This window comes from Urocitellus parryii, chromosome 4 (assembly GCF_045843805.1).
Source record: "Urocitellus parryii isolate mUroPar1 chromosome 4, mUroPar1.hap1, whole genome shotgun sequence".
In the NCBI taxonomy this organism is placed as follows: domain Eukaryota; kingdom Metazoa; phylum Chordata; class Mammalia; order Rodentia; family Sciuridae; genus Urocitellus; species Urocitellus parryii.
In genome coordinates this window covers 54,120,816-54,144,344 of record NC_135534.1, presented here as the reverse complement: position 1 = coordinate 54,144,344, position 23,529 = coordinate 54,120,816, and the positions used below count along the sequence as shown (strand labels likewise).

The 23,529-nt window shown below is 42.0% G+C and overlaps 1 protein-coding gene and 1 long non-coding RNA gene across 13 annotated transcripts in view; one reads left to right on the top strand and one right to left on the bottom strand.

Annotated features, from left to right (window-relative positions):
* Window positions 1-23,529, bottom strand: part of Scube2 (signal peptide, CUB domain and EGF like domain containing 2) — a 75,597-nt gene that overhangs the window by 30,183 nt on the left and 21,885 nt on the right. For 4 of the 8 annotated variants that reach the window (XM_026409602.2, XM_026409595.2, XM_026409598.2 and 1 more), the window contains 11 exons: window positions 20,936-21,052; window positions 20,163-20,252; window positions 15,772-15,888; window positions 14,694-14,816; window positions 11,658-11,774; window positions 10,268-10,390; window positions 9,699-9,815; window positions 9,350-9,436; window positions 7,111-7,215; window positions 4,355-4,510; window positions 3,769-3,975 (listed from right to left, as the gene is read on the bottom strand). In XM_026409602.2, the coding sequence (XP_026265387.2) occupies window positions 3,769-3,975; window positions 4,355-4,510; window positions 7,111-7,215; window positions 9,350-9,436; window positions 9,699-9,815; window positions 10,268-10,390; window positions 11,658-11,774; window positions 14,694-14,816; window positions 15,772-15,888; window positions 20,163-20,252; window positions 20,936-21,052 (1,359 nt within the window). The remainder of the gene's footprint in view (window positions 1-3,768; window positions 3,976-4,354; window positions 4,511-7,110; window positions 7,216-9,349; window positions 9,437-9,698; window positions 9,816-10,267; window positions 10,391-11,657; window positions 11,775-14,693; window positions 14,817-15,771; window positions 15,889-20,162; window positions 20,253-20,935; window positions 21,053-23,529) is intronic. The other 4 variants (XM_026409596.2, XM_026409600.2, XM_026409601.2 and 1 more) reach the window with 4 other exon arrangements.
* Window positions 1-23,529, top strand: part of LOC113197333 (uncharacterized) — a 31,883-nt gene that overhangs the window by 4,136 nt on the left and 4,218 nt on the right. For 2 of the 5 annotated variants that reach the window (XR_003302681.2, XR_003302680.2), the window contains exons 2-3: window positions 3,503-3,563; window positions 4,276-4,370. This is a non-coding gene — a long non-coding RNA (uncharacterized LOC113197333). Of the gene's footprint in view, window positions 1-1,343; window positions 1,476-3,502; window positions 3,564-4,275; window positions 4,371-7,187; window positions 7,275-13,659; window positions 13,726-14,740; window positions 14,922-23,529 lie in introns of those variants that run through there. The other 3 variants (XR_003302679.2, XR_003302682.2, XR_003302678.2) reach the window with 3 other exon arrangements.

The window sequence follows — 23,529 nt, the reverse complement described above, 5'->3', positions numbered from 1 at the left end:
TGACCTGGCAATTGTACTTCTGCAAGTGTGTCCTTCAGGAATGTCAACATGTGTACAAAAAAGGGAATTCACAGAAGCACTGTTGTGTAAAAAAAAAAAAAAAAAAGGAATAAGTTTAGTGTCCACCAATAGGAGCAAAGCTAACAAATACTGTTGTCTTAAGACAGATTTAAACTAGAAACCATTAAAAGAAATGATGTAGCTTCCATGCTGGCACAGAAAGATGCCTGTGATGTATTCTATAGTTAAAAACAACATGTAGCAGTATTCAAATTGTACTGGTATATTTTAAAATATGTTTATTCACACATAAACCCATTTTCTACACAGCAGCCAAAGTTATTATTTCCAAATGTAAGTCAAAACGCTGTTACTGCTCTACACAAAGCCTCTGACTGGCTTCCTTCCTCCCTCAGATTCAGAGTTGGAGTCCTCACCCATTTCTGGTTCCCCCCCACCCCCACCCCTGCCCCTGCCAAGCTCCAGGCCTCTGCTCCTGCTCTGACATCATGGCTCTGCCTCCCTCCCTCTGCTCTCATCTCCCTGGGCTTCCCTCCAGTTCCTCTGAGTGCTTCACTCGCTGTTCTCTTTGCCCAGAACTCTCCTCTTCTCCATGTCCCCATAGCTTGCTTCATCCTATCCTTTGCATTTCTGCTCAAATGACACTTTGCAATGAGGCCTTCACTGACCACAGTCAGCATTTGGGGAAAATGTGTTCCTTTTCAGCCCTCACTTTGCCTGAGTACCTTCTATTGCACTCCCCAGCCAGCCTGCTCTCTGCACCCTTGTCACCATCTGCTGCATGCTGTCTGTCTATGTTCATGGGTTGGCTGCCTGTCTCCCCCTCCAGAACTGTAAACTTCATGAGGGCTGAGATTTTTACTTATATTTTTCATTGCTGGATTCTGGCACCTAAAGTGGTACCTGACCCACACAGGAAGAGCTTAGTAAATATTTATTGGGGGACTGCATAAAATTTCATTTTCATATGTACATAAAAACAAATGAGAAAAAACACATAGCAAATTATAACACTGATCAATGCTGGGAAGTGGGATGGGCAGCTGTGGGGAAAACTTTCATCTTTACTATATGTATTTCTGTACCACTTGGAACATGTAGCACTTTTAAAATTAAAACTAAATTAAGAGGCTTGGGGTGTGGCTCAGTGGTAGAGCGCTTGCTTAGCATGTGTGAGGCACCAGGTTTGATTCTCAGCACCGCATATAAATAAGTAAAAAATAAAGGTCCATCAAAAACTAAATAAAATTAAATAAAAATAAATAAATAAACTAAATTGAAATATCTTAACAGAAAAACAATAATTCCATTTCTCCTTCCAGGTCATTCAAAACACTTTTGGGGAGGCTTTAACATCATTTGAACATGTTGTCCAAGGGTTCGTATGTTGACATTTAATCTCCATTGTGACATACTAAGAGAGTGCAAAGTTAAACCAACTGAAACATTTAAAGGTGAGATCTTTGGGAAGTGACCAGCGTTAGATAAGTTGGAGCCCTCTGATGGAACTGGTGGATTTATAAGAGAGAAGGAGTAGTGCCAGCTACACAGAAGGCTCAGGAAAGAGATCAGAACACACACACACACACACACACACACACACACACAATGCCATGTACCTGCTGTAACACATTCAACCTTTCTTTGTATCTATTTCTTCCTCTAGCAGACAGAAGAAGAGAAGGAATGTCAGTAATTCCTTATGCAAGAGTGGGAAAGTAGGGCCGATGGAATCTTCAACATTGCTTTCTGACAAGGTGGCAAAGATTTGATCTCATGTAGGCTACAAAATTCATCCAATTTTAGAGGGAGCTTAAGATAAGCCACACTGTCTTTCTTAGGAACAAATCCAACCAAATTTAGCGTGACAACCAAATTTAGCATGACAACCAAATTTAGCTTGGCATCTCAGGGGCACCTTCACACACCACAAGAGAGACAAAAAACCCTCTACAGTATCCTTCACAGGCTGTCATGATCATGAGGCCTCTGTTAACTCTGCCCCTATCCTTGGTTTAGTTCCCAGAAGCATACCATACCCATGATAGTATTAGTAATGGTCTCCCTGGAGAGTTGGTCCACCTGCCCTTTATAATAGTTTTCCTACATTCTTAACAGACCATGAAGGCTCCCTGGTGAGCCCACAGGCTTACCCCAACAGGAGAGTTAATGGGGAGAGGGGTGCAGTTTAGTTCTGAGAGGTCAAGAAGAAGCCCAGCTTGCCCACCCCAAGTTTCTTCACTCACCCTAAAAAGTAGGGCGGCAAAGCCAACCTTCACCACTATTTTGGCATGGAAACTGGAGCTCTTGGGATTTAAAATTAGAATAAATCAACTAGATGGGTTATATTTACTTTCTTTTTCTTCTTTCTTCTTAAAAGAATCAGCTGGAGTAAAAGTCAGAGGTCTCTGGGAACCAGCCCCTTGTGAACAGTTACACTTGATTTTCACCAAGTTTTGGCAAAGGAACAGATTGGAGCTGTGGTGCTGTTGCTGACAGTTTGGCTGGGCTCAGCTTTGCTTATTCACAAACCCTAACTTATTACATCTTACCTAAGCTGCAGTTCTCAAGCCTCATGATTCTACTGACACTTTTTAAAATAAATATATATATTTAGTTGTAGTTGGGCACAATATCTTTTTATTTATTTTTATGTGGTGCTGAGGATCGAACCCAGGGCCTTGCCCGTGCAAAGCAAGCGCTCTACTGCTGAGCCACAACCCCAGCCCCTATTGACAATTTCAGAAAGAATATCTATTTACTTTGAGGGGGCTGGCTATTGAACTCCACCTTATTTGGAACCAGAGCACAGACTTTAGAATTAGACCATCAATGAGATCTTCAGCAAGAGAAGAGCTTCAGGCTGTTCACCTATTAAACCTGGCAGGGTTACTATGAGGATTAAATGAGATAATGCAGACACAGGGCTCAGTGTTGTGCTTGCTAATAGAACTCAATAAATTGCCATAATAAAGTGAGACTCCATTTTTCCCTATTTAAGACTTTTCAAGTAGAGTCTCCCCTGGAGACTGGCCTGGAACAGTCTCTGACAACAAAAACATTTTAAAACCGATCACCCTGGAACCTTTTGCTAGATTTATCAGAAGAACTGAAAGTTTGTCAAAGTTAATCCTCAAACATATACACAGAGCAACAACATACCACAGAACTGACGCTCCTAGGAGCCTTGTGCAGAAGCTCAGGACTCTCACAAGGCAGCAGGGTGGCCCTAGCTTTGCCTCTGTACAAGACTATGGACAGGAGTTTGATCCCTGCTATCAGCAATCAAGCCAGAGAGAAGTGCCTTCAGGAAGTGATGACAGAATGGAGTATGAAAAAGGCTCTGGGGTGCCTCACACCCCAGTCCTGCCCCAGCCAGGGAACAGGGCTCTAAAAAATAAAAAGTACAAAGAAGATCCCTTGGGGATTTAAAGGGCAGCATCCTTCCTATAAATCCTGACTCTTTCTTTTTGTCCCTCAGTTCAACAGTGACTTCAGTCCCCACCACAAGCCAAGCATGGTGCCAGGTGCCAGGGAAAGAGGTGAGCAACACTCACTCAGCCCCCAGGGAGCCCCAGGTCTCGTAGGCAGGACAGCACCAGCATGACAGGTACCAGATGAGAAAGGGTTTCCAGAGTGTTCTATGAACCCAGAGAAGGAAGGATGGCCCAGACTCCCCACTGGTTACCTTTAGTGTTTACAGAGCTCATTGCAGTTCTGTAGGCAAGCATGTCCTGGGCTACTCACCGCATTGGTTTTCTACATGGCCCTGGCCCACTCCACAGGACTCTGCCTGCTGTTCGGATGTTCTGGGAGACTTTTTAGTCACATCAAGGTCCATGCCTGAGAGCTGAAGGTGAAACTGCTCCCTGTGGGCAGCCTTCCTGAGCGTGCGGATGGCCTTCCGCAGCCGCTTCTCTGTTCGCTTCACAATACAGCTCAGATCACAAGAAGCTGCAGAAACAAGGACAGCAACATGGGGGGAAGTCAGGCTGCAGTGTGTGAGGATGTCCAGACCGACTGCAGGGCCCACCAACACCCCGAGTTCCCTGTGGACCAGAAAGGGCGAGACCTGGAGGTGGGCACCTAGCAGGCTGGGCAGCATTCAATTCAAACAGAAATTTATTGACCAAAATGATGGCTTTGGGTCTTTTTGAAGCAGAGAAAATCATCAGGTTCTAAACCAATTTGTGTAGTTTGGGGGTGAAAATAAAACAGGAGATACTTCAGTGTTTGCACTATTTTCCCCCCCAGGAATGATGAAAGGTAAAAGGTAAAGTATGAAGGAGCAAGCTGTAAGAAGCCTGGCACCACAGACGGCTTTCAGACCAACCTGTCACCTCCTTTTGGTAAGTTTCACGCTCAAACTCAACAGTGATAAACATTTCCTTAGGGGTGCTTGATCGGCCAGGGGGTCCTGGGACTTGCTTGCCAGGGCTGCATGTAAGGTTTGCGTAGCGAAAGCTCTCTTTTACTGAGCTGTGCTTCTCTGTATGAAGAAACAAAATTATCGGGAGCCAAGTCCTGGCAAAGCACTCAGTTGAACATTCGCTAAAGCTCAGTAAACATTTCATTAAAACAACTCTCCAGGGACTACGTGATTAACTCCACATGGCGAGACGCTGAAAGCCCCCAGCTTGGAGCATGATGACATTTTCATCTTGAAGAGCCAGTATCGCCTCCTATATAACTTTACAATCTAGCTCTTGAAAATTCTTTTCATGGACAAATGCTGGGTGTGTCCAACTAGCCAGCCACATGTGTGGAAGAGGAGAACCAGGGGTCGTTTCATATCAAAACCCTGCTGATAGTTTGCTGAGATGTGCCCACATTCTCACAGTTGTTTTTTGTGGTGGTTGTTTTTGGTTTTTGGGACTGGGGATGAAACCAGAGATGCTTAACCATGGAGCCACATCCCCAGTCCATTTTACTTTTTGACACAGGGTCTTGCTAAATTGCTTAGGGCCTTGCTAAATTGCCCAGGCTGGCTTCGAACTTGCCTCAGTCTCCTGAGTTGCTGGGATTACAGGTAGGTGCCACCATGCCTGGCTTCACAGTTGGTTTCCTTAAAACTGGACTGTGAGGGCCCCAGCAGAGGGAATTAGTGCAGGAGCAGAAGGGAAACCAACTTCTGCTTTCAGGCAAACTGACCCTGACATAATTCTAACCAGAAGGGAGAGCTGGAAAGCACATCAACAGTGATGTCTCATTTTTTATTTTTCTGTTTTGTTTTTCTTTTTCTTTTTGTGGTACTGGGGATTGAACCCCAGGGCAGGGAAGGAGGGGTGCTCTACTACTGAGCTGCATCCCAGCCCTTTTTGTTTCTTATTGCTGCTCTGGCTGGCCTGGAACTTGCCATCCTCCCTGCCCCAGCCTCCTGAGTTGCTGAGTTCACAGGTGTGTGCCACCACACCCAGCTTGATGTCTCATGTTTAAATAACCAGGGAAAATAAATGGCACAAAGAATCAACAGAACCAAACAATATCATGAAGGCATCTAGGATGACAGTGGAATTTTTGTATGACACCAGGATTTGCATATCTCTGTTCCTGACTTTGGCAGTCTCCCATCCCAGCGACTTCCAGTGAATCTGGTGATTAATGATTGCTAATCGGAATCAAAGAGCAAGCAGGTCCACATATCCACATGATTAATTTGGCTCTATTTTAAAATGCTATTTTATTGAACTGAAGAATTATCTTTGTATTCTTCTTTAACATTACAAGTATATTCAAAACAACAGCTCATCGAGAGCCAAAAGAAAGTGATAAATTTATTTCTTCTCTATATTTTCCACTAAAAGATGTTTTACCTTTTCATAAAGTTAACTTAAAATTGTAAACTAAAAAGATATTCATCTTGAAACTTTTTCCTTTCAATTTTCCCATATCTACTTTTTTAAAGCTTTTTATTTTGAAGTTCAGATTCCTAGAAAAGTTGCTAAGATAGTATTGAGAGTTCCCACATAACCTCTACTCAGTTTACCCTGCTAACATCTTACTTACCCTAACATCATATTTATCAAAACTAAGAAATTAGCATATTGGTATAATCCATTAAGTAGACTCCAGACCAAATCTTTTTTCAATAATGCTTCCTTCTGGTAAAAATTGTGAATGCTCACGAAGGAGCATATAAAAAATGTAGAAAAAATTAAAATCACTTGTCATCCTCTACCCAGATATAACCATTACTCACACAGTGATCTTTCTGTTTTCCTTCCACTTCACTTTTTCATACAATTTAGATTGTATTAGATATATAGATGTTTCTGTCCCCCTTTTTCATCTTAGCATTATAACAAGGACATTTTCCTGCCATTAAACATTCTTTTAATACATATAGTTAACAGCTGCCTAATATTCCATAAAATAGAGGTACCAAAATTGATGTTGGTTAGTTACCAGCAGGTAGTCAAAGAAACTAGAGTAAGCTTTATGTTTGTGATTTTTTTTTTTTGAGGGTAAACTGGGGAAAGAAACCTCTTAATACATAAATCCTGATTTTTTTTTTAATCTCCAAAAGTGTTCTCTGAGATAATACAGAAAATGTGAGCTGAGGAAGAAAGAAGAGATAGATGTGGCTTGTTTCAGTAAGGCCAATTATACTTAGATGGTATTTGTTCTGTTGAAACCAATGGAGTCACAGTTTCCAAAAAACAGAGCAGCAGGAATGCTGGATATTACATCTTTGTTCATCAAAGCTATCATTTCTGAGCCAACCCTTTTTTTTTTTTTCAAATTTCTTTGGCTTACTCTTCAAGCAAACTCGGAGATCCAGAAAATTTAACCCAATGCAAACACACATTGCTAATTCATCTTAAGCCCTCATTGACTCCTTTGAACTCACAGGTTTTTCCTGAGCTTCATCAACTACTTTATGGAGGAAGCTCAGAAGTACAATCCCAAAAGGGTATAGGGGTGCTAAGCTAGGCTCTGTTCCCTCTGGTGACAAAAGTCCCTGGAGATGCTGAAGTTCAATCCCATCTGAAGTGCGCTTGAGTCAGCTGGACAGCTGTCTGCCCCTCAGACCTCCGGCTCAGGCATCACAGGCCCCTTTCCCAACACACCAGCCATCTGGTTCCATACCTGGTAGTGCTGGTCGCAGACCCTCGGGAAACAGCTCAGCCTTTTTCAAACTACACTTGCCTTCATTTAACTTAAAGGTTACACTTGTCCTGATGGTGGTGACATCTTCAGAAAGAAACAAGTGAGAGAAGTTACCTTCAAAGGCAAAGGAACGGAAACACCAGGTGGATGTTGGCAAGCTATCCATTGGCTGGGTCCCACTGCATGGCACACCCTGAGCCCCCTCTCTCACCTGAGACCAAGAAAGGTTTGGATCATGGAATGCTCATTACCCTGGACTGGGGACACCTGGAGCTTTCTCGGTGTTACACTAATCCCCTCAGGGGAGAGGTGAATTAATCCAATGTTCAAATTTAACAAAGAAAGGGCCAAAAACAGCCTCCACGGTGAGATAAAAGATGAGGCTGGGTGGGGGCTGTAGCTCAGTGGCAGAGTGCTTGCCTAGCATATGTGAGGCACAGGGTTTGATCCTTAGCACTGCATAAAAAAATAAACAAATAAAATAAAGGCATGATGTCCATCTACAACTATAGAAATTTTTTTTTAAAAAAGATGAGGCCAATTTTGTTCCTGCTGATAATGAAGTCCAATTTCTCAGGCTCAAATCTGGATAAGACCATCTAAGGAGAGAGTGAAGGGAAGACTCTTCCATGTATGCCTGCCCTGAGAGGACAGGGCTGAGGCAGCTGCCAATCCAGACATTATTAGATTTCCAGGGCCTGGCAGGGAACACAGGTCCCACTCTAAGGGGCTTTGTGCAGAATTCTGGGGGCAGTCCCAGAATCAGTCTTCACCACACATTAGGCTCTGGAATCCATGACCTACATTTGGATTCTAGATCCTTGACTTGTGATAAGAACTTGAGCAAGTTTTTATTTATTTTTTTAATTGCTTTTATTTTTTAAATACATGATAGCAGAATGTATCACAATTCTTATTATATATTGAGCAAGTTTTTAATCTCCCTAAGCCTCAGTTTCTTCGTCTGTAAAATAGACACATTTAAGTACCTATGTTACCAGGCTGTTGTAAGGATTAAGTGTAATAATGCCAAAAAAAAAAAAAAAAAAGAAGAAGTTATTTAACTGGCTGACTGCTACACAGTAAAAACTGGGTAGCTGTTGGCTATTTGCTTTCCCACCCTTGGGTAGCCTAAATCACCAAGGAATTATCACTGAAGAATTTGATGAAACATACCATGATGTCCACTCTGACTGGGTCCCAAACATCCAACAAAAAGGGCAGTGAATGGAGCTGGAGTAATGGCTCAGTGGTAGAAGGCTTGCCTAGCACGCATGAGGCAAAAACTCACAGGTTTTTCCTGAGCGTCATCAACTACTTTATGGAAGAAGCTCAGAAGTACAACCCCAAAAGGTTTTGATTCTCAGCACCATGTATAAATAAATAAAGAAAGGTCCATTGACAACTTAAAAAAAATTATATATATATATATATATGGCAGTGAATGATAGTGCTTAAGATTCTGAACTCAGATTGCCTAGGTTCAAATCCTGGTTCTTCTATTTCTTACTGGAATTTTATCTCTCTGAGCTTTAGTGCCTTGTCTGGTTAATGAGGATACTAATAAAATTGACTCAGAGGATTGTGGTATAGATTAAATCAGTTAATACATATAATTTAGTGGGCAGCACATTTTAACTACTTGATTACTGCACAGCTTGGGTATCTATCTTTGCCCATAAAGGTAATATGGACATCAAGATGTCATATGGGCCTCATTCAGATGTCTTGTGACAGAGTGACAAATGTGCATACATCTGAGCAGATGAGGCCTAATGAAAACTCTGGATCTCAGTCTTTTGACAAACTAGAAAGGATTTGCCCTTTGGGGGACAGAATCCTTGCTCCATCTGTTCTGCCCAGGACTATCTCCATTAATGCCAGGTATCCAGGCACATTTCCTGCAGGGCCTCTGAGACATAGAGGGAATTTGGGAGACCTGAGTATCCTAGTTCCAGAGCTCTGTGGGTCTCTGTCCAATATGTTGACCCACCAGGGTTGAACACAGTGCTGCTGAGTACACGGTGAATGTTCAATAAGTATCTGTTACATGGGTGAGTCAGATTCGAGGTACTAAGGCTGCAGACAAGAACATCCTGCAAATGCTCAAGCCTTGAGATTAAGAAAGAAAAAAACAAATCCAATGCTCAAGAACAGCACCCTTGCATAAAGGCCACTGAACACAAGTCCCAAGAAAATACGTAGATTTGGTAATTACCCCCAAAAGCAGAGTCATTTGATTTTTGCTGTTTGCTCCTGAGAGGAGAAGAAGAGCCGCAGGTGACAGAATAGGCCTCTTGCAGTCCTGACAGACAGAATATGAATTGTCAAATGCATAAGCAAGGTTACTATGGGCTATCCTGATGACAGCTAAAGTCACCCCCACCCCACTCTTATTTGTATCACTAGAAAAACACCCAGCATATGGGGCCTGAAAGCATGCGCCTCTGGTGGTCAAAAGTATCTGGTCAAGGACCTGAAAGGCCTTTGAGGGCTTCCAGCACCTACAGGCCAGGAAGACCTGGCCCTGGTATGAGGATCTGCCCCTGGGGACCAAACCCACTCACCTGAAGAGAGGTGAATGCCAGAGTGACATCTTAGGAAGCACCTGTCTCCTCCACCACTCTTCCCACAATGCAGGGACACATGGGGTGACACACTAGTGGACAGGAACCCCTTCACTTCTAAACAGGACAAAACACAGACACTTACAGAAAGAGAAGGACATTTCTAAGTGTGACAAGGATAGCTGCATCCCATGCACCAAAGGCCCCAAGTAAAGAAAGTCAAGCTGATGCCCACACAGAACACAGACACAGGCCCCACTTCCCACCAAGGTCAAGGAGTCCCTCCCTGGTGTGCAATTTTTTTCATGCAGAAGAGCAACCAGGGAAACAGAAGTAAGTTCCAACCTACGCAGAAGCACAGAAGGAAACACCAAAGAGCCTGAAAAGTATCTCCTGTTTTTGGACTATTTAAAGACTGGCTGCTGCTGCGAAGGGGAGAAAATCTTATGGAGAAGGTCAGGTGCTCTGGATCCAGAGGACATGGAGCACGCAGAGCCTCCCACCTCTGGGCCAGCACTGGCCAGAATCAACCCACTGGCTATGTCTGCTCTGTGGCCGGTGCCCCTTACCCACACAGTCCTTTTTATTCCAGTGGAGCTTGTACCCGGGATGGCACTGGCATTCATAGCTGCCCACTGTGTTTGCACAGACCTGCTGACAGCCTCCGTTGTTGATGCTGCACTCGTTGGTGTCTGTGGAACAAGATGCTCCCCTGTCACAGCAGCATGTCACTGAATGGGCTGACACTATCCTTCCCATGAGGAAGGAGCAGCTACGACGCCACATGGTTGAAAGTCACCGAACAAAGGAAAGATGCTGACTGCCTTCAAGCTTGGCATCCACTGACCACATGCCCCAAATTTCCCATTGGCATGAGCCTTACTAGGGGAGGTCTCAAGTTCCTCTGTTCACTGAACCATTGCCCAGTTAGAAAACCTCAGAAGGGACCACACTCTGCCTTCAGATGTTCAAACTTGGACACCCCACAGGCTTCTAATTTAAAACTCCATCATATTCTGTGTTGAACATCAAGGGAGTCAGAATTCAGACTCCTATTTGACTGTTGCCTCAGTTGAGGTACAGAAAACAGAAGTGGCATACACTGACTCGTGTCAACACGAGACTAAGTCCCATCACAAGGAGGCCCCAGATTCACTTCCATATTTAGGGTACATTTTGTTGGTGTTTCTTGGCAAACTCAGTAGCTATACAGTTAGGCATGTCAAGGATGTGTTGAGGAGAAAGGAGACAACATGATCCATTCTTCTTAAGCACAGGAAAGAAAGACTAGGCAGCAAGTATTCAGGCTAGTGGTTCCCAAGTCCTGCAGATTCTCAGAATCACCTTGAAATCTGAATCTGTGTTTTCAAAGATTGCTGGGTGAATCTGATGGCCAGGGGAATGGAATGGGAGTCAGTTGGTGCTGAATCTGATTTAGACTATAGTCTGCTTGACTACAAGGTTATGAGACTGTTGCTAAATGAGAACAGAATGGAGAGAGAAATACAATGGTTCCACTTGCAGTTCAAAGACCTAACTATGGGGCTTGGACTAAGGTTTTGCAGCCAGTGCCTCTGCACAGCAGGAATTGGTTGGTGCCCTGCCAAGCCTCTCTGAGGACTGCAACTTTACTGTCTGATGTGAAGTTCCAGTGGACAGGGTCGAAGCTCCTGAGAGACCCTCCTATTCTCTGAATACAACCACAAGTCAATAAAGTCAAGGAAGAATCAATCCACGGCTGAAAGAGCTCAGTTTCTCTCTCTGCCTCACTTCACACCAGACATGTTAAAAGGATAAATGTGGACAGGTTCTCTTTCAGCAAATGCTTCCCTTAAGATGATGGACCTGTTGCAATTGTTCCCCTACTGTAGGAAAATAAACCTTGGAGATGAGCCCTGCTCCCCACCCCCAGGCCCAACCTCACCCCATCTCCCAAGCCTAGAGGACCAATCCACTCACCTCCACAGTGGGTGAAGCCATAGAGAGTGTACCCTTTGTTGCAAGCACAAGCAAATGTGCCAGGGTGGTTAATACAGCTGTGGTCACAGGTCCTATCCAAAGAGCACTCATCCACATCTGTAATTGCCAAAGGGAGAGGGCTGATGAAACCAGCTCTGACAAATGAGGGGAGAGGTTTATAATAAACACCAGTTGCTGAGCAAGAACCCAAACAACACTCGGCAGTGGGGGAGATTTACTATTCATCCTCCTCTCTCATTTGTGTCAAAGAAAGAATTGAGCAGCTCACCATAGGTCTACTCACTGCCAGGATCCTTATTTCCAAATTCTGTTGCAAACTGCACATACCTTTAGGTTTAATTTGTCTCTTTCACCTATACTTCTTTGCAGGGATAAGTAATTAAAATTATGTAAATGAAGTCACATGAGATAACATATCTAAAAAAGATTTTTGTAAACTATATTATAAACAATGATACTAGCTGTACATTATTATTGTTATATTACTATTGGTAAAATAGCACCAGTAACTTTATAAGCTATGGTGAAATAAACAAAGGAAACCCTTGTGCTGGAAGTAAATCTGGCTCTCCTCTCTTTCTGATCTCCCAAGAATTAGTCTTCAGATTAACCAAAAAGCCAGTTAATCCTGGGTTTTAAAGCCCTCTGCACTAAAAGAATGTATCAACATTAATAACCTCAGTAGTTTTCTATGGCAGACATGGAAATTAGGTGGTTAAACTCTAAACTGGATCTGCTTGACCAGTCCCTTGGTTTTGTTCCTCCCCCATAGTCCAGCACCATGTGTCTCCTATCTTCCTGGTTCAGTGTGAATGCATCCTTGGCTACGGATGGGGTCATGCACACTAGCCTCAGGAAACTGCATGTGTCTATCTAATCATCTCTTCTTGCATGGTCTGGCCCCCACGTCTTTCCTGTAGACTAGAATTTCAGTGCTTCACTCCCTCAAGTCTTTAGAGGGTTTTAAAGTTACAACTTATGTCTCCAAATGGATAAACCAGGATGAGTGCAGCACTTGGTGGAAGCTAACTAGACCATTGCTACACCACTTTTTCAACACTGAATGTGCCACAAGAAACTACATTAATAAAAAACAAACATTTGGATGGATCAGGAGGATGAAAAAGTGAAATAAAAAAGGGCAAATTCTTGCAAAATATCTTCATTCCTAGCTTTTCCCAGAAATCCTGGCAATTTATCCAGCAAATTTGTTCTGTGCAAATATTTATTCTAGTAAGACTGATCAGTGAAAAATGAGAAAAAGTCAGTTTCTTCCCTAGTAATTGATGCCACTCTATGAAATCTGTTATTAATATCAGCCAGTTGCTGAGAAAGTGGACTCGTTCAGTAGCTGACTTTGGCAGCTCACTCTAGGCTTTCTCTTTGCCAAAAATAATGAGATCACTTTCCTAATTCCTTTTTAATGTGTTTACACAGCTTAAACAGTATTGCTTGCTCTATACATTATAAAACATTATGTGGAACAGCAAATTTGCTTTCCAAGTCAAACTGAAGAAAACCACACAATGATCATCTAGCACTAACTCACTGAATTTAAAGGAGAATATATTTGAACTGCCCAGCAAATTATGTATTAATAAAACCTAATTCACACCATACAGTTTTTTTAAAAAAGATAATGTTACAACTTTGTTTTTCAGAGTGAAATCAGATCTTTACCACTGAGCTACAGTCCTAGTCTTTTCTATTTTTTGTTTTGAGACGGGCTTGCTACATTATTGAGGCTGTCCTTGAACCTGGCAATCCTCCTTGTGCCACCACACCTGGCCTGACTCTGATTTAATGCTGAGATTTCTAACAAGCCAAAAAAGGCAGTCTTTATTCCCAGAAACACAGCAAGAACAAATGACAGCAGATCTTTTCTGAGAGTTTTTCCTGTATATTAATAGGACATAAAAGTGCTTATCTGAAACTTTTTTTTTTGAGAGAGAATTTTTTTAATATTTATTTATTTTTTTAGTTTTCGGCGGTCACAACATCTTTGTATGTGGTGCTGAGGATCGAACCCAGGCCGCACGCATGCCAGGTGAGCGTGCTACCGCTTGAGCCACATCCCCAGCCCTGTTTATCTGAAACTATTAATGATAACATGCCCCAAGACAGCTTCCCACCACCCAAAACAATTGTTAATACCAATGGCTGCTGCCAAAGGAAATTATGTGGGAAGGATGTATTTGAAAAGGGGTCTGTAATACTGCTTAAGAACCAACCAGTGTCTCTACCACACAACCCCCTCCCTCCATCTCTAACCTTCTTCTAAGCATCAAAGGCTGGTTATTCAAAACAAGAACTATAGGAAGAGACCAGCCGGTTCATGGTCTTGGTTATGAACCCATCTTTTGGCTAGGAAAGTGTGTTCTCTAATTCTACAGATTTTTGCTAAAAACCTTTTTGGCATCAGGTCAATAACATGAAAATAATTCTTAAAAAAAGGAAAATTATCCATATCTCAACACCCTGATGCAACACTGTTTGCATTGCATTTCATTCCATTTCAAGCAGTGAGTGCTGCTGTAGTCACATCAGGTGGATTCTTTGATTGTTTTTCGTACCAGGGATTGAATCTAAGGGTGCTTAACCACTTAGCCACATCCCCAGTCCTTTTTATTTTTTATTTTGAGACAGGGTCTCACTAGGTTGCTTACAGCCTTGCCAAGTTGCTGAGGCTGACTTTGAACCTGAGATTCTCCTGTCTCAGCCTCCAGAGCTGCTGGGATTACAGGTGTGTGCCACCATGCCCAGCTGAGATGTTCTAATCATTAATAACTTAATTTCCAAAATATACCTGTGAGCTACATTCCTGCTTTTATTCTACCTAACAGATGAAATATAAGTGAAGGCCAAGTTAGAAGTTGGATTAGTGACTCTTATCAGGAAACCAGTTGAACCAGTGTCTACTGGGGAATGCGGGGTGGGGGGCAGAGGGGTGGGTAACATCTTCTCTGTTCCAACCAGAGGACTATTGCAGAGCACTGCTACATTTTCAGCACATACCTTGGCAAGACTTCTCATCTGTTAATAATTTAAATCCTTTTGTGCAGCTACAATCAAAACTGCCCACAGTATTTTTGCAGAAGTGATCACAACCTCCATTTCGGATCTGGCACTCATCAATATCTGTAACAGACAAGCAACAGCAAATCAGAGAGCAAAATTGCCTTGCTTCCCACAAATCCCCCAAGTGCTATTGTGTGTGCTCATTATTCTCTGAAATAAAAACAGACCCTGAAAAGCATTTAAAATGTTTGCTAATGTTTTTAATCTTATATGTTTTCTTGTCTGGCTGAACCAGTTTTGAAAGACAGGGTCTTTCAAACTGACTTCCAATGCCCTTAACAAGTATTAAGGAAATAAACAGTGGGAACGAGTAGTGATGCCCCATTCTATTTCCATGCTTGTAGTACTCTCTCAAGATAAGATATAGTTCCCATTAGTAAACATTCTATTCTAGATTAATGATTAAAGTTATAAGGGACTAGAGCATTTGTTTTGGCAAATTACACAATGATCAAATGGCCCCAACATTTTTAAATGATTCCTGATACTCAATCTTATCTGTTCTCAGTTTCATCTCATATCTATTTTTTATCATGCTAAAGAACTAATCCTTTGTTCTCTTGCCTGTGAAATACTAGCAAGTTAATGGAATCTGTCTTCATCAGTATAAGTTAATGGTACAGTTATTCATTAAGTTCTTTGGATAACAATCTTGACTGTTATTTACATAATAATCTTGAGGCTATTATTTATGATAGGTTGATATTATCTCCTGCCAATGAATGTTTCCTTGAACTGACTTTCTCTAATAAGGCCACTGCCTGCAATGGATTTCCTTATAGAGCTGACCTTCTCAACAGTTAGTATAATTAAGTTGATTTTAATTAAGCTTACTCAATTATAACCGTCCACTAGCCCAGAGAAGAAAAGCTCACATCAATATGAATCATAAGCAAATCTGGAGTCATTTGAAGGTCATGGAGGGAAAGCACTGGTTCTATTGCACACATCAGCAGTACGGGACCCTCTCCAGAAGAGGGTGTCCAGACCCTCCACCCCCATAGGTGAAGACTACCTTTACATGTCTTCCCATCCAACTGGAGAGTGAATCCCACTGGACAACTGCAGTGAACACCTGTTGAAGTATCCTTGCAGGTGCGATCACAGCCTCCATTGTTGACAGCACATGTTTCTGACAAGGAGGTAGAAAAGGCAGTTAGCTTCCCAAAGAAGTGCTGATATGGTTGTTAATGTTTGACAAAGCTTGTGAAAGCCAGAAAGCATGGTGGAATGGTTAGTCACACCTTAAGTCTCTGCCACATGCAGTTAAGATAGAGGGAAAGCGGGTGCAGCTTCCACCCATCTAAATGGGGTATATTTCTGGAGGAAGAGTGTCAGGATGACCAGAGTTAGGGTAAAAAGGTCTCCTAACCTACAGAACCATTCCCCACTCCAGGTAGACTTAAAGTCACTAACAATTCCTGATGTCTGGGTACGGTGGCACATGCCTGTAATCCCAGCAGCTAGGAGGCTGAGGTAGGATTGCAAGTTTAAGGCCAGCTGGAGCAACTTGGCAAGAAAAAAATTTTAAAAAAATAAAAGGAACTGGGGATTTAACTCACTAGTTAAAAAAAAAAAAAAAAAAAAAGTTCCTGATGATCCATAACCAGCAAACTGCTAAGAATGATCACCTCTGGCAGGCGAGATGAGAGTGCAGTGCAAAGGGGAATGTTCTTTTCTGAATCCCAAATCTTCTTTTTTCAGTCTTAGTAATGCTTAGTAATGGACACAGCAAGAAAGGGTAGATAAGCACTGCCCACCCCAGCCATCCCATTTTTAAAACTAATGACTTAAATTGCCTGTCAAGTAAATGAAAAATAAGCCATATTAGTTATATTGCAACTATGCAGAGGAGGAACAATAAGTAAAGGGCCTGCTAGTTCTGCATTTCACAACAGTTATTCCAAGTAACAGGAAAGTGAGACTCGACATTCATTCCATTGTTGGCATCTAGACACATAGAACATCATTTTACTTCCATGACTACAGAATTTGAAACCCTGGGGAAACAAGCTGAGTTCTAATTAAAATGACATCTGTAATATATATGTTTTTCTCTATTTCCTCTCAAAAACCTCACTAAAATGGGAGTAAATCAATTTTTTATAGTATAAATCCTTAAGGACAGGAAAGGAAGAAGAGACAACAGATGAAAGATATCAAATATTTTGGAAGTGGCATGTCAATGGAGGAACAGTAACTGGCACAACAGAAAGCTAAATTCTAGGAATCTGCAGAAGGGCTACCTATAAGTAGCAAAGCTCACTTGAATAACAGAATCAAAGAATGGTCCAAATTGGAGGAATTGGAGGTGTCAAGTTACTTTAGAAGCAGAGGTGAAGATTGAGTTAAAATAGAAGGATAATTGAGAGTCTGTATAAGAGGCAGACAAACCCCCAGAGCTCCTTCTTAATTCTGAACAGTCATGTGACTACCTCTTTCCTAATCTGGCTACAGCAAGAGGAGTTTATGCTTTGGAGAAGCTGGACCAGAGAAGTGCCAGGAATAGCAGAGGAGGAGAGGGAGGAAGGGTCGGGTAAAAGTCTATTCCCTGAGAAGAGAGATCTTTAGCCCACAGCCTCCCATACCAGCTCCTAGAAGGCTGGCAGCTAAGTTTATATTCTCTAGGCAGGTAATGGAAGGAATCCTGTCTAGCTAAATTGACCTGCCTAAGTAAAAAGATTTATAAGTACTGGTATTCGAGGATCTTTAAATGAAACAGTTAAGTTACTTCTAATCACCTAAACATGAAGTCCACTGGCCAACAGAATATTCAATTGGCTTTTTTTAAAATATTTTTTTAGTAGTAGCTGGACACAATGCCTTTATTTTATTTATTCATTTATTTTTTATGCGGCTGAGGATCGAACCCAGCAGCTCACATGTGCTAGGCGAGCATTCCACCGTGAGCCACAGCCCCGGCTCCTCCAATTGGCTTTTTAGATTCACAATTAAATGTGAAAAAATCAGTCAAGAATCACTAGACTGCTGGGCATAGTGGCATATACCTGTAATCCCAGTGACTTGGAAAGTTGAGGCAGGAGAATCTCAACTTCTAGGCCAGCCTGGGCAACTAAGCCACACTCTGTTTCAATTTTTTTAAAAAATTTTAAAAATGGTCTGGGGATATAGCTCAGTGGTAAAGTACCTCTGGGTTCAACCCCCTAGGTTAAAAAACAAAAACAAACAAACAAAAAACACCACATATTTTAGGAAAGCCTCTACATGTGAAATACATATACCAAGTCAAACAGGGAAAAAGAAATTTGGAGGAAAAAGAGAAGTTAAAATCTTCTCATTTCCTCAGAGAGATAAGAGAAGCATTCATGAAGTGAAAATAAGTTTCTACAACAAAAGACCAAATAACATTCCTGAAAAATTAAAATATGAAATCAGAAGTTTAAAATATATATATATATATATATATATATATATATATATATATATATATATATCCTGTAGAAAGATTAAAAGAAAAAAGTGAAAAAAATTTCTAGAAAGTAGGCAAAAAGTACAAAGAAGGAAAAAGAGAAGAAAAGTAAATGATCAATTTGGGAGTCAACCAGTAGGAGTTCCAGAGACAAAGAACAGAGAAAATAGAGTAAAGAAAATATGGGAGAAAATTTCTCAGAACCAAGGAACCTGAATGCCCATCTTGAAGAGGCCTACTAAGTACTCAGCATGTGGGAAAATTCACAGTTGAGGGATATACTGTGAAATTTCATTTGTTGTACTGACAAGGACAAGACTTGGGATCCTCCAAAACAGAGCAGCAGAGGGAATTCCTAGGCTGCTGGGAAAGGACTTGCTGAGAGAGGAGCTGTGGGCAGGAGCTGGGCCTCCTAGAGCAGGGAAGCCTCAGGCTAGGCTGGCCAGAGAAGGGAACCCAGTTGGGAAGCATCCTGCTATATTTGAACACACTGCAAAGGGTTTTAGAAAGCTGTGCAAGAGATTTGCCAAAGAATTGGAAGGAGGTATTTAGAAAATTAACCAAAGAAAATACAATCATATCTCATTGTGTGACTCAGGGTAAATCCTATGTAGCTATGGGTCATCACAATAACATAAACACGTAATATTGACTTAAATTGTGATAGAACACTATTAAGGGCATGGGTGAGAGGATAGATGTGCAAGTGTGCTGGAGGAGGGGAAGCAGGGAGGGCTAAAACCTAATCTTCCACAACGGGAAGTCAAAAGCTACACCTGAAACTGACACATCAAGAAATAGCAAAAAGTGGGCTGGGGTTGTGCCTCAGCAGGAGAGCGCTGGCCTAGCAAGTGCGAGGCCCTGGGTTCGATCCTCAGCACCACATAAAAATAAATAAAATAAAGATATTGTATCCAACTACAACTAAAAGAAAAGAAAGAAATAAAAAAAAATAGCAAAAAGTGCACACTTCATTTTTTCAGACCTCGGGTAAGGATGAGCAAAAAGAAAACACTAAGAGAATTGAGAATTATGGCCTCTGGAAAAAGGGCTGAGAAAATGAGAAGGTCTGAGATAAGGAAATGATATATTTCATTATAAGCTAAGTGGTAATTAAGGTTTTATAGTATTAATGTATACTATTTTAATTTTAAGACAAATTTAAATTAATTTTAAAGAGCAGAAAAGTTACCTGCTTGGTAACCGATGACTGTTCATTGTTACACCTATTATAATCCAGAAGCTGTCAAAAGATCAGTTTTGTTTAGATAGAGCCAAACTCCCCAGAATAATGTCAAAGGAACTGTCTGGTCCCCATCCCTACAGTCACCGCCTCGATTTCTCTTTCATCTCCAGCTGGACTGTCAGGCCTACTGGCAAACCATCCCACATCCCACAGCCAAGTGCCACTCTTCTCCATTCATCTGCCCTACCACTAACACTGGCTGAGTCAGAAATGGAAGACTCAGTGGACACAAAAACTGACAAATAACCATTCTAAGCTGGAGGCTGCCCAAAGCGCCTCTCTCATTATAGCAACTCAGAAGGCAGGGAACTGGCATCCCCTGGCCACCCACTAAGTCCCAGGCCCTGGACTCTGGGCCCTTTTGCATATTATTATCTTAACTGAGCTTCCTGATAAGCCTAAGAGGTAGATTCTATTACATCCATTTTAAAGAAAGACCTAGAGTTAGAGTCTCAGGGCAGTTTGCCAAGTGTCACAGCTAGTTGGGGCAATGCTAGGACATTGACTTGATTATTCTTAAGGATTGGCCAGCACTCTTCCCACAGTCCCCTGACCTTGGATGGTGACTAAGCAACAGCAGTGGGAGAAGAACAGACACGCCCTGGCTTTGCAGCTCACCCTAGTCCAGCTGGTTGAGGGCACGTGGCCCCCAACCTCAGGCCTGATGCAGTGAGCTGAGGAGGAAAAGGGACAATGGCAGTGGCCAGGGGAGGGGAGAGAAGGTACATACCCATGAGCAGCCTCCGTTTCACACGCTTATCCCCATCTGCCACTGATGTGGCATTGTTCTCTGTCATCTCCAGGGCAGTGTCCTCTCGCTCTACAAGAGAAGCAAAAGACCACAGTTCTCAGGCTGAATGAGTCACATTATTCATTCCTTCAACAACTATTTCTGCTGAAATCCCAGACACAAGAACAATGTAAAATGTGTGACTCTGTTCACTCAATAAAAATGTGCTATAATGAGGCTCTGAGAGAAACACTATGTGTTAAATGGCCGCAGATCCTTATAAATGTTAAATGTAGAAAAGGTTTTGGAAGTATATTGCACTGACCAAAGAGACACTAGGGAACGCAAGCTTCAGCTCATTCCAGTAACCTTAATTCAGAACAAAAAAAGAACTTGAGCCTGGAAACCTCTAAAATAGAACTAGCAAAGGACAGACAATCCGCCAGAAATATGCATCCCTGGCTCCTGCTGACTGTAAAGCTTGCTGCATTATCACAAACAGCTAGCTCTAACTCTGTGTTGTCCTGGCCCTTTGGGATGTGTTTGCCAGGTGAAGGAGGAAGGGCTTTCCAAGGTCTCACAGGGAGAGAGGGGGACCTCCAGCCCAGAACTAGACCATTCCCACTGCACCAATGAAGCAGCAGTGCCTGTTTGGGGCCAGATGCACCAGAAATACCCTGCATCTAGCACCAAACTCCAATGAGGGTAAGGTGAAGGTTAGCAGTGGGTAGGCTGGGGCAGACTCTCACCCAGTGTGGGTCCCTACCACTCACCAAGGCAGCTCCTCCCATCTGTGTGCAACTTGTACTGTGGATGGCAGCTACACTCGGGCCCTTCAGCCGTGTCTTCGCAGGAGTGCTGACACCCACCATTTCCATGGTTACAGGTCACTGAGAGCAAAATGCATCAATACATAAAGCACTGAGGTTTCCACAACCAGGGTTGTTTGCTTTGGAGGAACTCTGATTTTTACTCTGCAAGTATTTGAGGGCCTAGTGAATGCCAGGCTCTATGCATAAAAGAGAGAATTCCCATCCAGGCCCTGTCCATGGCTGCCTAAGCAGATAGTCATAGAGCAAATCACAGAAATAAATGCTGAAACATAAGTTTGAACAAAGTCATATGGGAGGGTGAAGATGGCAGAGTTGGGAGGAATTATACTAAGAGATTCTAGGCTATTGCTCTGCTCTAACTAATGAAACTTGCCTGTATGAGGCTTTGCGAAATGCCATAGCACTTCATATCTGGAGTAAACTGACAATATTTAATTTGTACATATATGTTAGGATTAATCTCCGACTCCATCTGGATTTGTTAAAATGGAAGATAATCAGAGGAGATGATGACTCTTTGCACATAGTTAATGCAGCATTAACCAATAATTATGAAGACTGTGTATGAACGCATTGATGACAGGCCAAAAAATAAATTAAAAATGTCAACTACCAGGCTATCTGCTCATCAAACTATTAACAGAGTCACCTCTGGCAAAGGAAATGGGAGAGGGAGATTACTTTAGAGTGTTTGAATTTTTACATCAGCCTTTGCAATTTTTCTAATTTAAAAGAACTAATTACATATTTGAGATGTGAGAAAGCAGCTGTTCTGTGATTATAGCTATGTGAAGATTGTTTATGCACATGAATGACAACCAAACAGGAATATGAAAAAAATCAAAATAACTAGTTATACAGTAGGATTCTGGACCTTGCTTTTTTTTTTTATTCTCCAAATGTTTCTGTTTGATTATTTGAATGTTAAAGAATATTGAATCTTTAAACAGTGACAACTTAAAAGCATTTAAAATTTTTAAAAACAAGTTAATAGGTACTCTACCTCTAGCAATTGGCCCCTGGAAAACTGAAATGCTGAGATTCTCATTCCATGGGTGCGTCTTGGGGGGTCTGGGCCCTCCTTTGAAGCTTTGGAGGCAGAAGTGGTTTCTGCTCTGCCCCTGAAAGCCCTCAAAGACAGCCTCACTTTAGGAGGCTGTAAGAGTCTGTCAAAGCCTGTTATTTGAGGGTGATGGTGGCACCAGCCATGGTTTGGCAAGCTTTGAGGTAAACCCATCTCCTCATTTCTTAACCACTAAGGTCTCCTCACTGCAAATGACTATCCGTAGCAGTATTCTCTCTGCATAAATAGTGGTTAGGAACACCGTTAATTGCCATTCGTTTCCTGTTACCCATTGGGGTTTTGCTACCACAACCATTGTGCAGCAGCTGTGTCCACATTTGTACACCACCATTCACTTACTAGTTAAACCAGTGCATACTGAATACATCCTGCAGTAGACACCAGAGAAGACTGAAAAGCAAAAAGGGAGATAAAGTCCTGGATTGGAATGGCTTATAACTGGGGAGACAGATATTTGAAAACACAATTCAAACCAAAATGTCACACACTATGAGAAAGAAACAAAGTGCTATGGGAACCAAAATACAAAACAGCTACCACTAGGAAGGCTTCTGAGGCACTGAAGTATGGAGATTAAGAGCACAGCCTTAGAGTCAGGAGGACCGAAGGTTGAAACTAATTTCCCACTTACTCACAAGGGGATCTTGTTGCTTTATCTTCACTACAGTTTTCTCAACTAAAATTGGGAGTAATAATACTTAGGTCATAGAGTGATGCTTATAAAAATTAATGGGGAGGCACACACCCGTAATCCCAGCTCCCAGGAGACTGAGGTAGGAGAATTACAAGTTTGAGGGCAGCCTGGTAACCTAGCAAGATCCTGTCTCAAAATAAAAAATAAAAAGGGCTGGGGATATAGTTCAGTGATAGAGCAAGCCAGGGTTATATCCCCAATACTGCCAAAATAATAATAATAATAATTGTTATTGTTGTTGTTATTATTAATGTGGAATACCTTGAGAAAAGACTTTACACATAATAAATGCTCCAAAAACTGTAGGTGTGTTCTTTGTCATTATTAGAAGTTAGGTAGGATGTTGAAGATTGAACCAAAGTTCACCACACTAGGATTGGAGGAGGGCTTGAAAAGGTTGACAGGTATCAAGAAGATGAGGCACCCCCCAAAAGGCAATGAGTTTTGAGCTTGGGAAAAGGAGGCAGATGAGACTTATAAAGAAAGCAGGGATCAGGTAGCCAGGAGCTATAACTGCCAGATAAGAGAATTTTACTTTATACTGTGGGAAGAAGAAGAGCTGACCCCCCAAATTCACACTCTTTCTTTACTTTTTTTTTTTTAGTTGTAGATGGACACAATATCTTTATTTTATTTATTTATTTTTATATGGTGCTGAGGATTGAACTCAGTACCTGACATGTGCTAGGTAAGCGCTCTACCACTGAGCTATAACCCCAGCCCAACATTCACACTCTTTACTCCCTAATTTCATTT